Raw genomic sequence first — 13,414 nt, forward strand, 5'->3', positions numbered from 1 at the left:
TATTGAATAAGGGGAGTGAAATGATCAGACTTATGCTTTAGAAATAAAGATTACTGGGGGCAGCTGGGCGGCTCAGTGGATTGAGAGCCAGGCCTAAAGACAGGAGGTTCTAGATTCAAATCTGGCCTCAGATACTTCCTAAGTGTGTGACCCTGGGAAGGTCACTTAACCTCTTTGCCTGGCCCTTACCACTCTTCTGCCTTAGAACCAATACGAAATATTGATTCTAAGACAGAAGGTAAGAGTTTTTAAAAAAGAGAAATAAAAAGATTACTTTAACAGTTGAATGGAGGACAGACTATTGAGGGGAAAGATTCAGGAAGGCAGACCAACCAGTAGTCTGTTGCAAAGTAAGGTGATAAGGTCTGGCACCAAAGTGGTGGCATTGATTGACCCAGAACAGAATAAATAAATAATTTAGGCGGCATTGTCATTTTTATTATATTGACCTGTCCTGCCCTGCCCATGAGTAACTGATATTTTCCCAATTACTTTTTTCTGTATTTCTTCAAAGTGTTTTTTATAGTTGGATTCATTTAGTTCCTAGATTAATATTCGTAAATACATTCCCAAATATTTTATAATTTCTATAGTTATTTTGAATGGGATTTCTCTTTCTAGCTCTTTCTGCTGGAATTTGTTGGTGATATACAGGACTGCTGATAGTTTATGTTGACTTATTCTAAATCCCACCACTTTGTTGAATTCCTTGATTTCTCTCCCTCTTTTGATTCCTTAGCTGACAGAATTCAATTCAGTTCATGAAATATTTATTAAGTGACTTATATGCCAGGCTCTGTCTTAGGTACTGGATACACAAAATAAAAACAAAACCTTCCCTGCCCTCAGGGAGTTTACTTTCTGTTGGGTCCTAGTAACTAGGTGATACATCTGGTACACCAAAGTGGACCCAATCAACTTGATGAGATTACAGGGTGTGGACGAAGGGCACCTCCCAGAAAGGAAGGCACGTGCTCTGATACCTTGCAGAGAACCAGATTAGGAAAGCCCTTACAAGTAGGTTTAAGGAGTTTGCTTGGTGATGGCAGCAGATATTTTATCCTTGAAAAACCACTGAATATTTTTTAGCAGGCAAGAGATAAGGGAGTAGACTGTGCCAGAGGGAGATTATTTTGTCCACTCTATAGGGGATGGATCAGAGATAAAAAAAGAGAGAGAAAGGGAGGGAGGGAGAGAGAATCAAAGAGAGACAGACATACACACACAGAGACACAGAGAGACAGAGAGAGAGAGAGGCAGAGAGACATTGTCAGAGAGTAGGAGGAGGAAGGATGGAAGGAAGGAAGAAAAGGAGGAGGAGGAGAAAAAGGAGGAGATGATGATGGTGGTGATGATGATGATGACTGAGAAGAAAGAAGAGAGGGAAAGAGGAAAAGAAGAGAAGGGAAGGCATGGGAAGGTGAAGGAGAATGGATGGGAGAATGGAGAGGATAGGACCTTGGGTAAATAGGATATGGATGATGAACTAACAAAATGAACTGAAAAGGAACAGAAAAGTAGGAGAACTAGGAGACAACAATATAAAGGAAACCAAGAGAATAAAAATGGTGCCCAGGATGAAGGAAGAGGTGGTCCAAAGTATCAGAAGCTCTAAAGAGGTTAAGGAGGATGAGGAATGAAAAAAAAGTCAAGTCAACAAATCATGTTAGCAAGACTTTACTAAGCTCTTACTAGGTACAAGATACTGTGCTAAGTGCTAGGATACAAATCCTAACAAAAGACAGCCCCTTCCCACGATGAGTTTAACAAGGGACACATAATGAATCATAAATGGGACAACACAGAAAAGGTATCTGAAAGTAGGAGTGGGGCTAGGTGGGATGGTGGTGATGTCTGGAGAATGAAGAAGTGAGAGAAGTCCATTAGATTTAGCAGAAAAAAATAGTTGATAACTTTGGAGAAAACAGTTCCAATAGAGTAGTAGGATTAGAAGTCAGATTGTAAGAGATTGAGAAGTGAGGGTGCTGAGCTAGGTGGTGTGTGGCTCAAATGAGATAATGGATGTAAAACATTTTGCAAACCTTAAATTGCTGTATAAATGTTATTGTTGCTGCTGTTTATGATGATGATGATGATGCAGTCATAAGTCTCTAGTTTGGTGGTTACTTCATTTCTGGAATCTTCTACTACACTTCTGTTGAGATCAAGCAATTTTTAGAGAGGAAAACATTTAACAACAAGGCTTTTTTTTTTTTTTTCTGGTGGGATGGAAGAGAATGTATGTATATACCCTTTTATATTAAACCCTTACCTTCTTTTAAGGGAAAAGGGTCAGGAAATGGAGTTAAGTGACTTGCCCAGGGTCACACAACCAGAAAATTCCCACCTAGCTGCCCCCTGAATTTACATTTTTAAGTTTAATCTTAACTATTAGGATTTTCTTAAGTTTAGAAATCAATTAGTAATAAATAAAATAATCAGTAGTAAATAAGTAGATAAAATAAACCAAGCTCTGATTTCTGAAGTATAAATGTTCACATTGAAAATTTAATAAGAGTTTTCTATTAGGACTGGCTCTAGCACACCTCTTGAAGTGAGAAAATAGAGGCAGCCAGTGTAGATAACTTTTTCCAGGAGTTTGATAGTGAAATGTAGGAGAAATATCAGATTGAGAGGATGACACAGTCAAATGAGATGGGTTTTTTCGATGGTTTGTTTTTAAGGATAGCACATACCTGAGCATGTTTTTAGGTAGCAGTAAAAAAATGATAGAGCTTCATTCCTGTGGATTAAAGCAGAAGCCTTAAACTGAAGTCCAGTAAATGAAATAAAGTTACTTGCAATCTCCAGCATTGCATATCCACATTCCCTGTATTCAGCTGCAGATGATAATCTTGGCAACATGTTTTTCATCCATTTTGTTTTTCTAATGTGGATATTACAATCAATATCTGCCACCACTCTGCATTTCACTGAGAAGACTTTATATATATCATAGTATTTCTTAGGATTTAAAGCTGGAAAGAAACTTAGAAATAATTTAGTCCAACTACTTCCTATTGTATAAGAACAAATGGGACCCAGAGGGTGAGTGATTTGCCCTAGAACAGTGATGGCAAACCTTTTAGAGGGGCAGGTGATGTGAGAAATATCCTCAGGTGAAGGGGAGGGGAGCAGCTCACCCGAGTTCCTCTGGCTTTCTAGTAATAAACTCTGGTGAACTCTGTGCTGGGGAAATAGCATGAGTGCTCACAGAGAGGACTCTGAGTGCCCCCCCTCTGGCATGCGTGCCATAGGTTTGCCACCATGGACCTGGAAGGTCATATAATGGTAGAGCTGGAATTTGGACCCAGGTCTTCTGACTCCTATGTCAAAGTACTTCTATCACATAGATGCTCAGGGGGTCCATAGAATTAGCACAATATTATCTTTTAATAGGAGCATTTTCTTGTATTAAAATATTCTTTTCTAGCCTTGTACTCTTTTTTTAATGTGAAAGTTCTAGGATTGCACATAGAAAGCATGAAATTTTCAACTGTCTACTTAGAACCCTATGTAAATAGTACAAATATTTCCTTGCTTCAAAAGCTTAAGGGAAAGGAACTTCTGAAATGCATGTACGAAGTTGGAGGTATGACAGGAAGCCTCTGGTGTTGTGCTACCAATAACTAGTAGCATGCTCTTAAACAAGTCCCTTCCCCTCTCTTGGCCTCAGTTTCCTTATCTTAAAAATGAAGAGTTAGAATGATCTTTATGGTTTCTTCTAGCTCTAATACTGGCTGTCCCAAAAGTCTTTGAGCAGTTTTCTGTTATTAAAGGCTTAAAACTACCCTAAAACTTGTGGGGCTTCATTATATTTCATGATTTATGAAATAGATAAATGATATACATTTAAAATGAAAGTATATGTTGAGTTTGATACTCTGGGCTACTAAGGCTTGATAGGCTATCCTAAAGCAAACCCTCTAGGTCAGGGGTCGGCAACCTTTTTGGCCGTGAGAGCCATAAAAGCCACAGTTTTTAAAATGTAATTTCGTGAGAGCCTTACAGTGCTCACAGTGTGTGCTCCTGTAACAGCGCCTGAAAAAAAAAATTGACTTTATGGCTCCTGCAGAAAGAGCCATATCTGGCCCTCAAAAGAGCCAGATATGGCTTGAGAGCCATACTGTTGTCGACTCCTGCTCTAGGACTATACCACATTGAGCCATTATCTGTTATTACCATCATTGTGTGAATTGCCTTAAAAGAGCCTTACCAACGCAGTTGGTTGAGAGCCATCATTGTTAAACTAAAAGATTGGAAATTGGCCAGGAAAAGGAAAGAATGAATAGGAATGCCACAGTAGGTGGGGTTTAAGCTTTCAGGATTGAGGCACTGATCATTGAGTGGGAGGGAATTAGATTTAGGAAAGGTGAGGCACAGTAAGAGATGGAAGGATAGGAAGTTATGGTCATGGAAATTTTGTAGTTTGGGATCATGGAGGTGGGACACATGAGTGATGGTGAGTTCAAGGGTGTAACTAGCCTTGTGTGTGGCTGAGGAGGAGCCATGGTGAATAGGGAACTTGATTTGGAGTTCAGAGACCAGGGATGGATTTGATCTTGGCTCAAACATTGACTAATCCTGTGTCCTTGGTCTCTGGATTTTAGTTTTCTCATTGACAAGATAAAGATAACAATATTTCCATCAGCTATCTCACGGGAATTTTGAAGTATGAAACAAAACAAAAGAATATATGTGAATACTTTTAGAAATATGAATTACTGTTATTTGGTTGAAGGAAAAGGGGATCTGTAGAAGCCTTGATATCCAGAGCACCAATGAAACAGGGCAGGAGAGGAAAGAACTGTGTCTGCAGCTCCAGAGACATCACCCAATCTGAGGGAATCAAGAGAGCCAGGGAATAGCAGAGAAGGAAATGAGAGTCCTCTGTGTCCAAGAAATTCTCAGGAGTGGAGAAGAGAGCAAAGCGCTAGAACCAGCCCCCTCTCTTCTTATAAGAGTAATCATTCCCATTTCTACCACTTACCACTTGGTTGTGCGGTATGTCAAACAGATGCTTTTTTCCCCATTTTAAAGACGTTGAAAGGAACTGTCACTGCTAAATGCTACACTTCTAGTGAGGGGCTGACCCAGGACTTGGGGATTCTGGCTAAATTGTGTGAATGCTAAATACTACACACCTAGTGAGGGCCTGACTCAGGACTTGAGGATTCTGGTTTTAGGTTCTTTGCTCCTTTCATGACAGCACCCTGTCTCCTGTCTCTTCACCTTTGAGACTGTAATCTGAGTTACTCTCATCCCACTTAACATCAACTCAAGAAGGCAGATGGAAATGGCAAACCACTCCAGTATCTTCGCCCATAAAACCCAAATGGATCAGACAGGACTGAAATGACTGAACAATAAGGAGGGAGAGTAGCTCTGGCCACTTTGGAGAGGCCAAGGCACTGGGCCTAGAGTCAGAGGATCAGAGTTCTAACACTTACTGCCTGCGTGACTCTGGGCAAGTCACTTGGACCATCATTTTCTCTTCTGTAAAAGCAAAGGGTTGAGGGGGCAATTGGATAGCTCAGTGGATTGAGAGCCAGGCCTAGAGACGGGAGGTCCTAGGTTCAAATCTGGCCTCAGACACCTCCCAGCTGTGTGACCCTGGGCAAGTCACTTGACCCCCATTGCCTACCCTTACCACTCTTCTGCCTTGGAGCCAATACACAGTATTGACTCCAGGATGGAAGGTAAGGGTTTGAAAAAAAAAAAAAGCAAAGGGTTGGATGAGCTGTCTTATAATTTCCCTTCTAGACCTAAATTTGGAATCCTTCATGATCTGTTTGTGTTGGGGTTGGGTTCAAGTTGAGACCTGCTGGAGGCTGAGCCCATAGTATCTCCAATAGCTACCCTGGAGATGAGGGTAGATAGAGGTAGACAGGAAACTTGCCTTTTGGCCTCTTCCTGGCCAGGACTATGGCCCCCATCGTTCTCTAGGGAGTTAGCGGCAGCAGCTGGCATCCAGCTGTAGCAGCCTAGTCACCCGCCTGCCTGCCTAAGACAGGAAACAAGGAAGCGATCTGCATGCAGGCCAGACGCTGGGGTGGGGATTGGGGGTTGGGGGGGGGAAAGCAGACTGCTGATGGAGGCTGAGGGCCAGGGCCTTTGGTCTGGAGTGTAGCCAGGGCATGTGGGTAGAAAGCCAGAATGGGGGCTACCACCACAACCACACCGCAGGGATGGGAGGTGGGGAGAAGAGCCCAGAGCTGGGAGCATTGGGTTTTTTTGTGGGGAGACCCTCTAGCTCTCTGGAGCTGTTTACTCCAGAGACAAGGCAGCTGCAGCCTGGCAGACTTTCTAGGGGAACAAGGAACTCCTGGTTCTCTGAAAGGAGTCCTGGACCAAAACTAAGAAGAATAACTCAAGTCCTAACTCTATCACTAACTCTGTGTGACTGGCCAAGTTATTTAACCTCTCTGGCCCCAAATGTCTCTTCCTCAGTAAAATGAGGAGGCTGGACTAGATCTAATCTCATAGGTTCCCTCTAGTCCCAAGGGTCTTTGACTGCCCTGAAGTTTCCCTAGAATGCTTCCCCTGCTCATCTGGTTCTCTGGAATTACCTGCAGCTTCAGGCTTATTGTCTCAAGAGACTTTTATCCTTAGTATTATTATTGGCTTCAGCATTTTATTGATGTCTATTGTTGTTAAATTGGCTTCATGTCCAAATCCGTCCCTTCCTCCTTTTTACTCAGAGAGCCATTTCTTATTATAAAAGATTTAAAAAGAAAGATTTTTTTTTTTAATTTAGAAGGACTAAACAGCACACTCAGTGATTTAATGGTATTTACAGTGTTCCGCACCCACAGACTCTCATCTCTCCATTTATTTTTTTAGGCTAACTTGGATAACTAGACAATGTTCATCTAGTACTATTGTTTGCAGAGAATGAATCCCTTTTACAATCTACTTTTTACTTTTTATATTCAGTTCCTTCTTTTCTATGATGGTTCTTTAGAGACATAAGGAAGGCCTGGGAGACTCCAGGGGATAAAGTGGTGGGATTGGGAGGGAAGATGCTATATAATCAGTTTGTAGCTTCTGTTAAAGCATGAAGAATGAACTACCTTTAGGGGCACGAAACCCATAGCCCAGGGAAATGAAGGGAAATGGAGACATGGGTTGTTGTTCATTCTTGGTTTTTAAATAGGACCAGTGACATCATGGAGTGACCTTGACACATGAATTGGATTTAAGAGAAGTAGAGTTGGATAAAGTCTTCAGTCTCACTCTCCCAGAGAAATCAAAGCCCAGTGGCAAGACAAAAGTCAAGATGACTGGTGATGGTTCAGGAAACAGTAGATGACCTTGACATCTTTGATGTCTGACCCAGCTACTTTCATGGACTTTAGAACAAATTGTTCTCATCTACCTGTTCCACCAGGGGAAGTCATCATTTGCCTTGAGTAAACATCCCTTACCCTGGGTTTGGGGCTCTTGACCTGGTTTAGCCCATCTACCAACAAGGTCCTTTTGTTTGTTTGTTTGTTTTTTAATAACCCTAGCCTTCTGTCCTACTAATGACTTAAGACAGAAGAGCAAAGGCCAGGCAAATGATGTTGTGACCTGACCAGGGCCACACAGTTAGGAAGTATTTGAATTCAGGTCCTCCCAACTTCAGGCCTGGAGCGCTATCCATGGCACCACCTAGCTGCCCCTCCAAGATGGTGTGAGTCGGGTGAGACACCAAAAGTAGATGAATAGCCCTGAAAAGTGCTTGGCAAACCCTTACAGAAGAAATGTTCATCCTCCCTACACACCCCAATATACCTCAGGATTACCTGATGACAGAGTGACAGAGTTTAGAAGTTACCCTACAAATGCCTCTCAGTCCACATCTCTCTGAACAAAATTCATTCTCCTCCCTGCCATGAGATGACTTGCCAAAAAGCCAACAGGCCCCATAAAGCTCTCCCAAACCTACGGGTTCATCCAACCTATACATTCATTCATTCAACAAGAATGCCCAGGGTGCCAAGTATAGATGGGTTAGAGGCAAGGTGTCATGGGTTCAAATGTGACCTCAGACACTTCTGAGCTGTGTGATCCTGGGCAAGTCACTTAATCTCCATTGCCTAAGCCTTACTGCTCTTCTAATTTAGTACACAGTATGGATTCTAAGATAGAAGGTAAGGGTTGGAAAAAATGGTATAAGATATAGTCTCTCTCTCTTTTTTTTTAAACCCTTACCTTCTGTCTTGGAGTCAATACTGTGTATTGGCTCCAAGGCAGAAGAGTGGTAAGGGTGGGTAATGGAAGTCAAGTGACTTGCCCAGGGTCACACAGCTGGGAAGTGTCTGAACCTAGGACCTCCCGAAGATATAGTCTCTTAAAAAAGTAGCTAGATGCTATTTAAGGTCCTTTGCAGTTCTAAATCCTATGTTCTTACAGGCCACCATCTTCCCATCTCTGGAGAGCTTATGTAATGCTTCCATTTGGTGTGTATAGTGGGAATCTTAGTCTGGTTTTTGGACACTAGAGTGGCTCCTGCCTTGTCTGCTTCCACTGACTGCTTCAGCTCACCTCTCATAGAGGTGGGGCCCAGAGACAAAGGGCTGGTGGAGAAAAGAACCAAAGGGTCCAGGTATCTTCTGGCAGAATTGTTGTTAATGGATGATTGACTGGTAGTCTTAGTCTGCTGTTCCAACCAACCTAAGCACATGGGCCTGTAAGAAGTCAAATGTTGGGGTAAACAGAGAGTAGGATACCACAAGCATAGTATTAAAGAGAAGCCCCTTCCCTCTGATTGCTGTCCTCTGTTCTTTCTTAGATGATCTCCCCTTTCCCTAAATATACTATAAACACTTTGAAGGTAAAGACTGATTCTTTGGGGGGGGGGGTTGTGCAGATAGGGGATCTTTGTATCTTCAACACAGCATTCATTAAATCTTTGCTGAACTGAACTGAAGACCTGAGGGGCTCCTGTGCAGTCAACCAGTAAAGAAAGGAAAGGACTGGGTCTTCCTGCCAGCACTAGCAGCAGCTCTCTCTAACACACATACACTTTGACACATATCCCTGAGACAGACCCATGCTTTGTAGTGATCTCCATTACCTTTGGACTGAAAAAGCACTAGGCCAGGAGGCAATAAATCTAGCTTCTTGTCTTGGCTCCTAATGTAACTTGCTGTGTGACCTCCACAAGACACTTCCTTTCCCTGGATTTTGGGTTCCTTCTTTGTAAAATGGGGGGTGGGGTAAGACTGGACTAGATTTGGGCTCTTAACCTTTTGTGTCATGAACCCCTTTGGCAGGCTGGTGAAGTTCCTGGACAACTTCTCAGAAAAATGCATAAAATAAAATACACAGGATTACAAAGGAAACGGGTAATATTGAAATCAATGATCAAAACATTAAAAAAAGTAATTAAAAAAAAAGTTCACGGGCTCCAAGTTAAGAACCTCTGCCCTAGATGGTTTCTAATGTTCATTCCTTCCTTAAAGTTCTGAGATTTTACCTAGATTTCACAAGGAGAATGATTGTTAGAGGGGAGGGAAGAGATAGCAAAACCTCAAAAAAGCGGTTTCTAGTTGCCCAGACCAATGGGCCCTTACTCAAAGAGCTAAAGTCAACAAAGAGGGGGAGGAGTCCATCCTGATGGAGTCAGGAGAGCAGAATAATGCCAGTGTCCTAGAGCAGTAAGAGAGAATCATAGAATGTTTAACGGAATGGATCCAAGAAGTCATCTAACCAAATTCCCTTTTTTTTCCAGATGAGTAAACTGACCTCCGGCAAGGGTAAGTTACTTACCTTAGGTTAAATAGCTGTTAAATGACCCTTGGGGGTAGGGCGGCCTGGCAAAGGGAAAATGCAGGGGGAAGACGCCTCTAAGGAAGAGGAGGGATGCTTTTGGATGTGGGTATTGGAGGGGGAAACCAAGACATTCTGGAAAAGGAAGGCAGAGTTTTCAAAAGGGAGGAGGGGCAGAGGCCACAGTACATGTGGCCCAGGTAAGCCGGCAGGAATGCGCTAGCAGCCGAGCCCGGCGCGGCTGGGCCTCCCAGGTGACTCAGACACTGCCAGGAAGCCCAAGACCCGCCCCTCTTCCCTTGTCTCTCCCTAGTCCGGGCAGCCTTCTTTTGCGGGCCGGCTGGGTCTTAGGGCGCGGGGTCAGGGGCCACGCTTGCCCGGGGCAGCCCACAGCCCTGGCGCTGCCGGGTCTTGGAACGAGAATCCTCTTGTTCCCTGCTCCCCAGCTTCTTTCTCTCTTGGAGCTCGAGACCCTGGAGCCATCCAGACCACTCCGCGGGGGCCTCATCCCCTGGGTTTGATTGGGAAAGAGCCCCAGGCAGTGACCCTGCTGTCAGCGAAACGGCTGCAGAAGATCTCCAATCGCCGTAAGTACCCAGGCCCCCTGGGTGACCCTGGGAGAGAGAGACTCATCCAGGGGCGCGCATGAGTCAGAAGCAATCCTAGAGAGAAACCCCGGAATTCTTGCATCAAGCCCCGGCTGCCAGACAAGTTAGGTTAATGGTGAGTGATTCTAGGAGTCTACTCAGGAGTAATTAAGTATGCTTTAAAGTCTAAGGGGGGGGGGGGAGTAGGCTATTGTAATTAGGCACACGAGTTGATGAGCTGAAGGAAGACCTGAGTCCACCCCTCCCCCAATCCCCAGTGGGTTGGTGCCTCCAGACGGTCACCCTATAGTGACAGGACGCCTCGGTCTGCTAACCAACCCAGCAGGAATAGCCTCTTCTGTCGCAGATGGGGAGTGTCGCTCATCGCCAAACACACACCCCTTCCCAGGACTTGTCACACTGACCTAGAGTCAATTCTCAGACTAGCCCAGACCTACAGGGCATCAATGCTCCTTTTTGCCACCTCACCAAACACCCTTCTCCTCCCCTTCCCTCCCTTCCCACCCAAGGCTCCCCAGAAGGGGATTGGTCCAGCTCACCATTCCAGATGTGCTCCACTACTGGCCCCTTCTTGAGCTAGATCCCCTCATTCCAAGAAAGATTTTCTTAGCCTTCTATCCTGGTCTCCTCGCCCTCATTCCCCCAACTCTGTCCAATCTCCCTTTCCTATTCCACCCCCAACTCCATCTTCAAAAAACTTCTGCTACGTTTACCCTCTGTCTTTCCCCCATCCCCCTCCATTAAAAAAAAAAAAGCCTTTTATACTGTTTCCATTGGTGATTGACTTTGTACCTGTGTAGTAGACCTGTCCACCCCTCCCCCTTCCATCTTCCCTAGCCTCTAAGTATAGCGGGAGTTAAGGATCCCCATTTAGAGCCCTTGGGAGTTCAGGGGGGTGAGGGGGTTGGATATACGTGAATATAAGGACAGGCGAGGGAGGAGCAAGTGGAGACCACCCTGAAAAATTCCCCTCTGTCTCTTAATGAACGTTTGCGGTCCAACTCCATTATCGTCCCCACTTCTTTCCTCAGAGCATCCTTTCCAGGGCTAGACAGGGATTAGAGTGGAGTGTTTCAGGGGACAGATTTCAAACACTGAAACCTGTGATATCCTAAATGCCCTGGTCAATACTGCCTAACAGCCTGCGTTACCTGGATAAAATGCTCCATAGAGTCAATTTTTCTCTTTAGGTAAATTTCCCCTTCCATTTCTTTCCCCCTCTCCCTTTCCCGTTCTCTCTCCCAACTTTTTCTTTTGCACACTTTCATTGAGTGGGGGAAGGGGAAAGCGAACAGCCCCCTCCCCCACTCGGGCTTAGCTCCCAGACTCGGTGGTGGACTGGTGTGTGTTGGAGTGGAGGGGGAGAAGGAAGGGGGGCGGGGGCCCCTCTCTCCGCAACGCGGAGGAAACGGACCTAGTTGAGCTTCCTGTGGGAGCCCAGGGCACCGCCGGGCCGGGGCCGGCCCAGCGCACAGACGTGTCCGGTCCTAGACCCGTGGAAGAGGGCGGAGGGAGGGGGGCCCGAACTCCGGCCCCGGAGGGAAATCGTCCCAGGAAAGCCAGTGAGGTGGGAAGTGGGGAAAAGAATCGTAGGCTTTGGACATGTAAGGGGCGGGGTAGGTGGTGGGGGGAGAAGGCAGGGGAAGAGAGAGACAGAGACCGAGAGAGAGATTGAGGGCAGCGGGGAGGGACAGAAAGGAGGAGAAAAGGAGGTGAGAGTCAAAGAGAAAAGGAGAGAAGAGGGAGAGGGAAGAAGAAAGGGGAAAGGGGGTGAAAGTGAACCAGAAGAGAGAAGGCTGTCCAACCCCCCGGGTGGGGAGTAGAGTTGCATACCCATGGCCAGGACGCCCTTAGTCTAACATTGGCCCTTTGGGTTGGCTACACAGAACGTCATTAAGTCTAATAAGTTTGCCACTGACTCGGGGGACAGGGAAAGTGGGAATTGGGGGTGGAGAGAAGGGAGGGCTGACTGCCTTCGAACCTTGTCCCACCCCTCACCCCGAGCATGTCATGTCCCTCGCCTCCTCCCCTTCTCCCACCCCAAGCGGCTGGTTGGCTCGGTAGGGGCAGTGAGGAGAAGCGAGGGGAGAGCAGGGATCGGCTGGGACGCCCGCTTCTCCCCGCCCCCTGCTCCAGCTCGATCTTTCGCAGGTCCCGGGCAGATGTCCCAGGTGAACGGCTCGTTCTCCCGACACCACGACACGTCCCATGGAGATCCCAGGCTGGGTCGGCCCCCCAGTTCGGTCTCAGACCCAGCCTCAGGTAAGCGATAGGGGGAAGCACAAGAGAAAGATGAAGAAGCAGTTGTGGGGCAGGGAGGGGGTAGGACTTCAGTGATTAGAAGCTCAGGAGTAGAGGGTGTGGGCTTCCAATATCGCGACCAGGGTCCAGAGGATCGCAAAGGGGCTAAAGGTCGAGGAGCTTGGGTTTGGGGGAGGGGGGAGTATGGAGGACAATAAGAAGCCTGGATGGAAGGCGAGGGCTCCCTCCTGACTTCGCTCCTCTTGGAAACTGTGGAATCCGCAACAGATGGCGGGAAGCCGGAGGGATCCGGGGGAGAGCTGGGGTTCCGCAGCACCAGGCTCACTCTCACCCTCTCTCCCGCCCTTCCTCTGCCCAAACGTACGTCCAGGATAAAAAGAGAGAGAGAGAGAGAGAGAGAGAGAGAGAGAGAGGGAGAGAGAGAGAGAGAGAGAGAGAGAGAGAGAGAGAGAGAGAGAGAGAGAGAGAGAGAGAACGTTTCTTTGTGCCCGTCTCTGTTTCTGCCTCTGCCAGTCTGCTTCGTCTGCCTGCCTGTGTGTCTGTCCCAGTTTGTGTCCCCATCGTGTCTGTCCAGTGTAAACACCTTTGGGCCGAGTGTATGTCTGAGTCCCCGGCTCTACCTTCCCCTCCCCCGCCCCACTAGAACCGAGTTATTCCCGAAAACTTTTGTCTACTCTCTTTGCCTCGCCTCCCCGAGGCCGCCGCCGCCGCTGCCGGGGCGGTTGCTCCAGGACCCCGCCCCCTCATCCTCACCCTCACTCCCCTCTTCCCGGGCCGGCCGCCTGCTG

At 46.4% G+C, this 13,414-nt stretch overlaps 1 protein-coding gene across 1 annotated transcript in view; it reads left to right on the forward strand.

The window, feature by feature from the left end:
- The first annotated feature begins 10,278 nt into the window (after positions 1-10,278).
- The window catches only part of MDFI (MyoD family inhibitor), a 25,381-nt gene continuing 22,245 nt past the window's right edge, over positions 10,279-13,414 (forward strand). The window contains exons 1-2 of the mRNA XM_044673739.1: positions 10,279-10,343; positions 12,516-12,626. Of these exons, the coding sequence (XP_044529674.1) occupies positions 12,527-12,626 (100 nt within the window). The 5' untranslated portion in view covers positions 10,279-10,343; positions 12,516-12,526. The remainder of the gene's footprint in view (positions 10,344-12,515; positions 12,627-13,414) is intronic.

This window comes from Gracilinanus agilis, chromosome 4 (genome assembly GCF_016433145.1).
Source record: "Gracilinanus agilis isolate LMUSP501 chromosome 4, AgileGrace, whole genome shotgun sequence".
In the NCBI taxonomy this organism is placed as follows: domain Eukaryota; kingdom Metazoa; phylum Chordata; class Mammalia; order Didelphimorphia; family Didelphidae; genus Gracilinanus; species Gracilinanus agilis.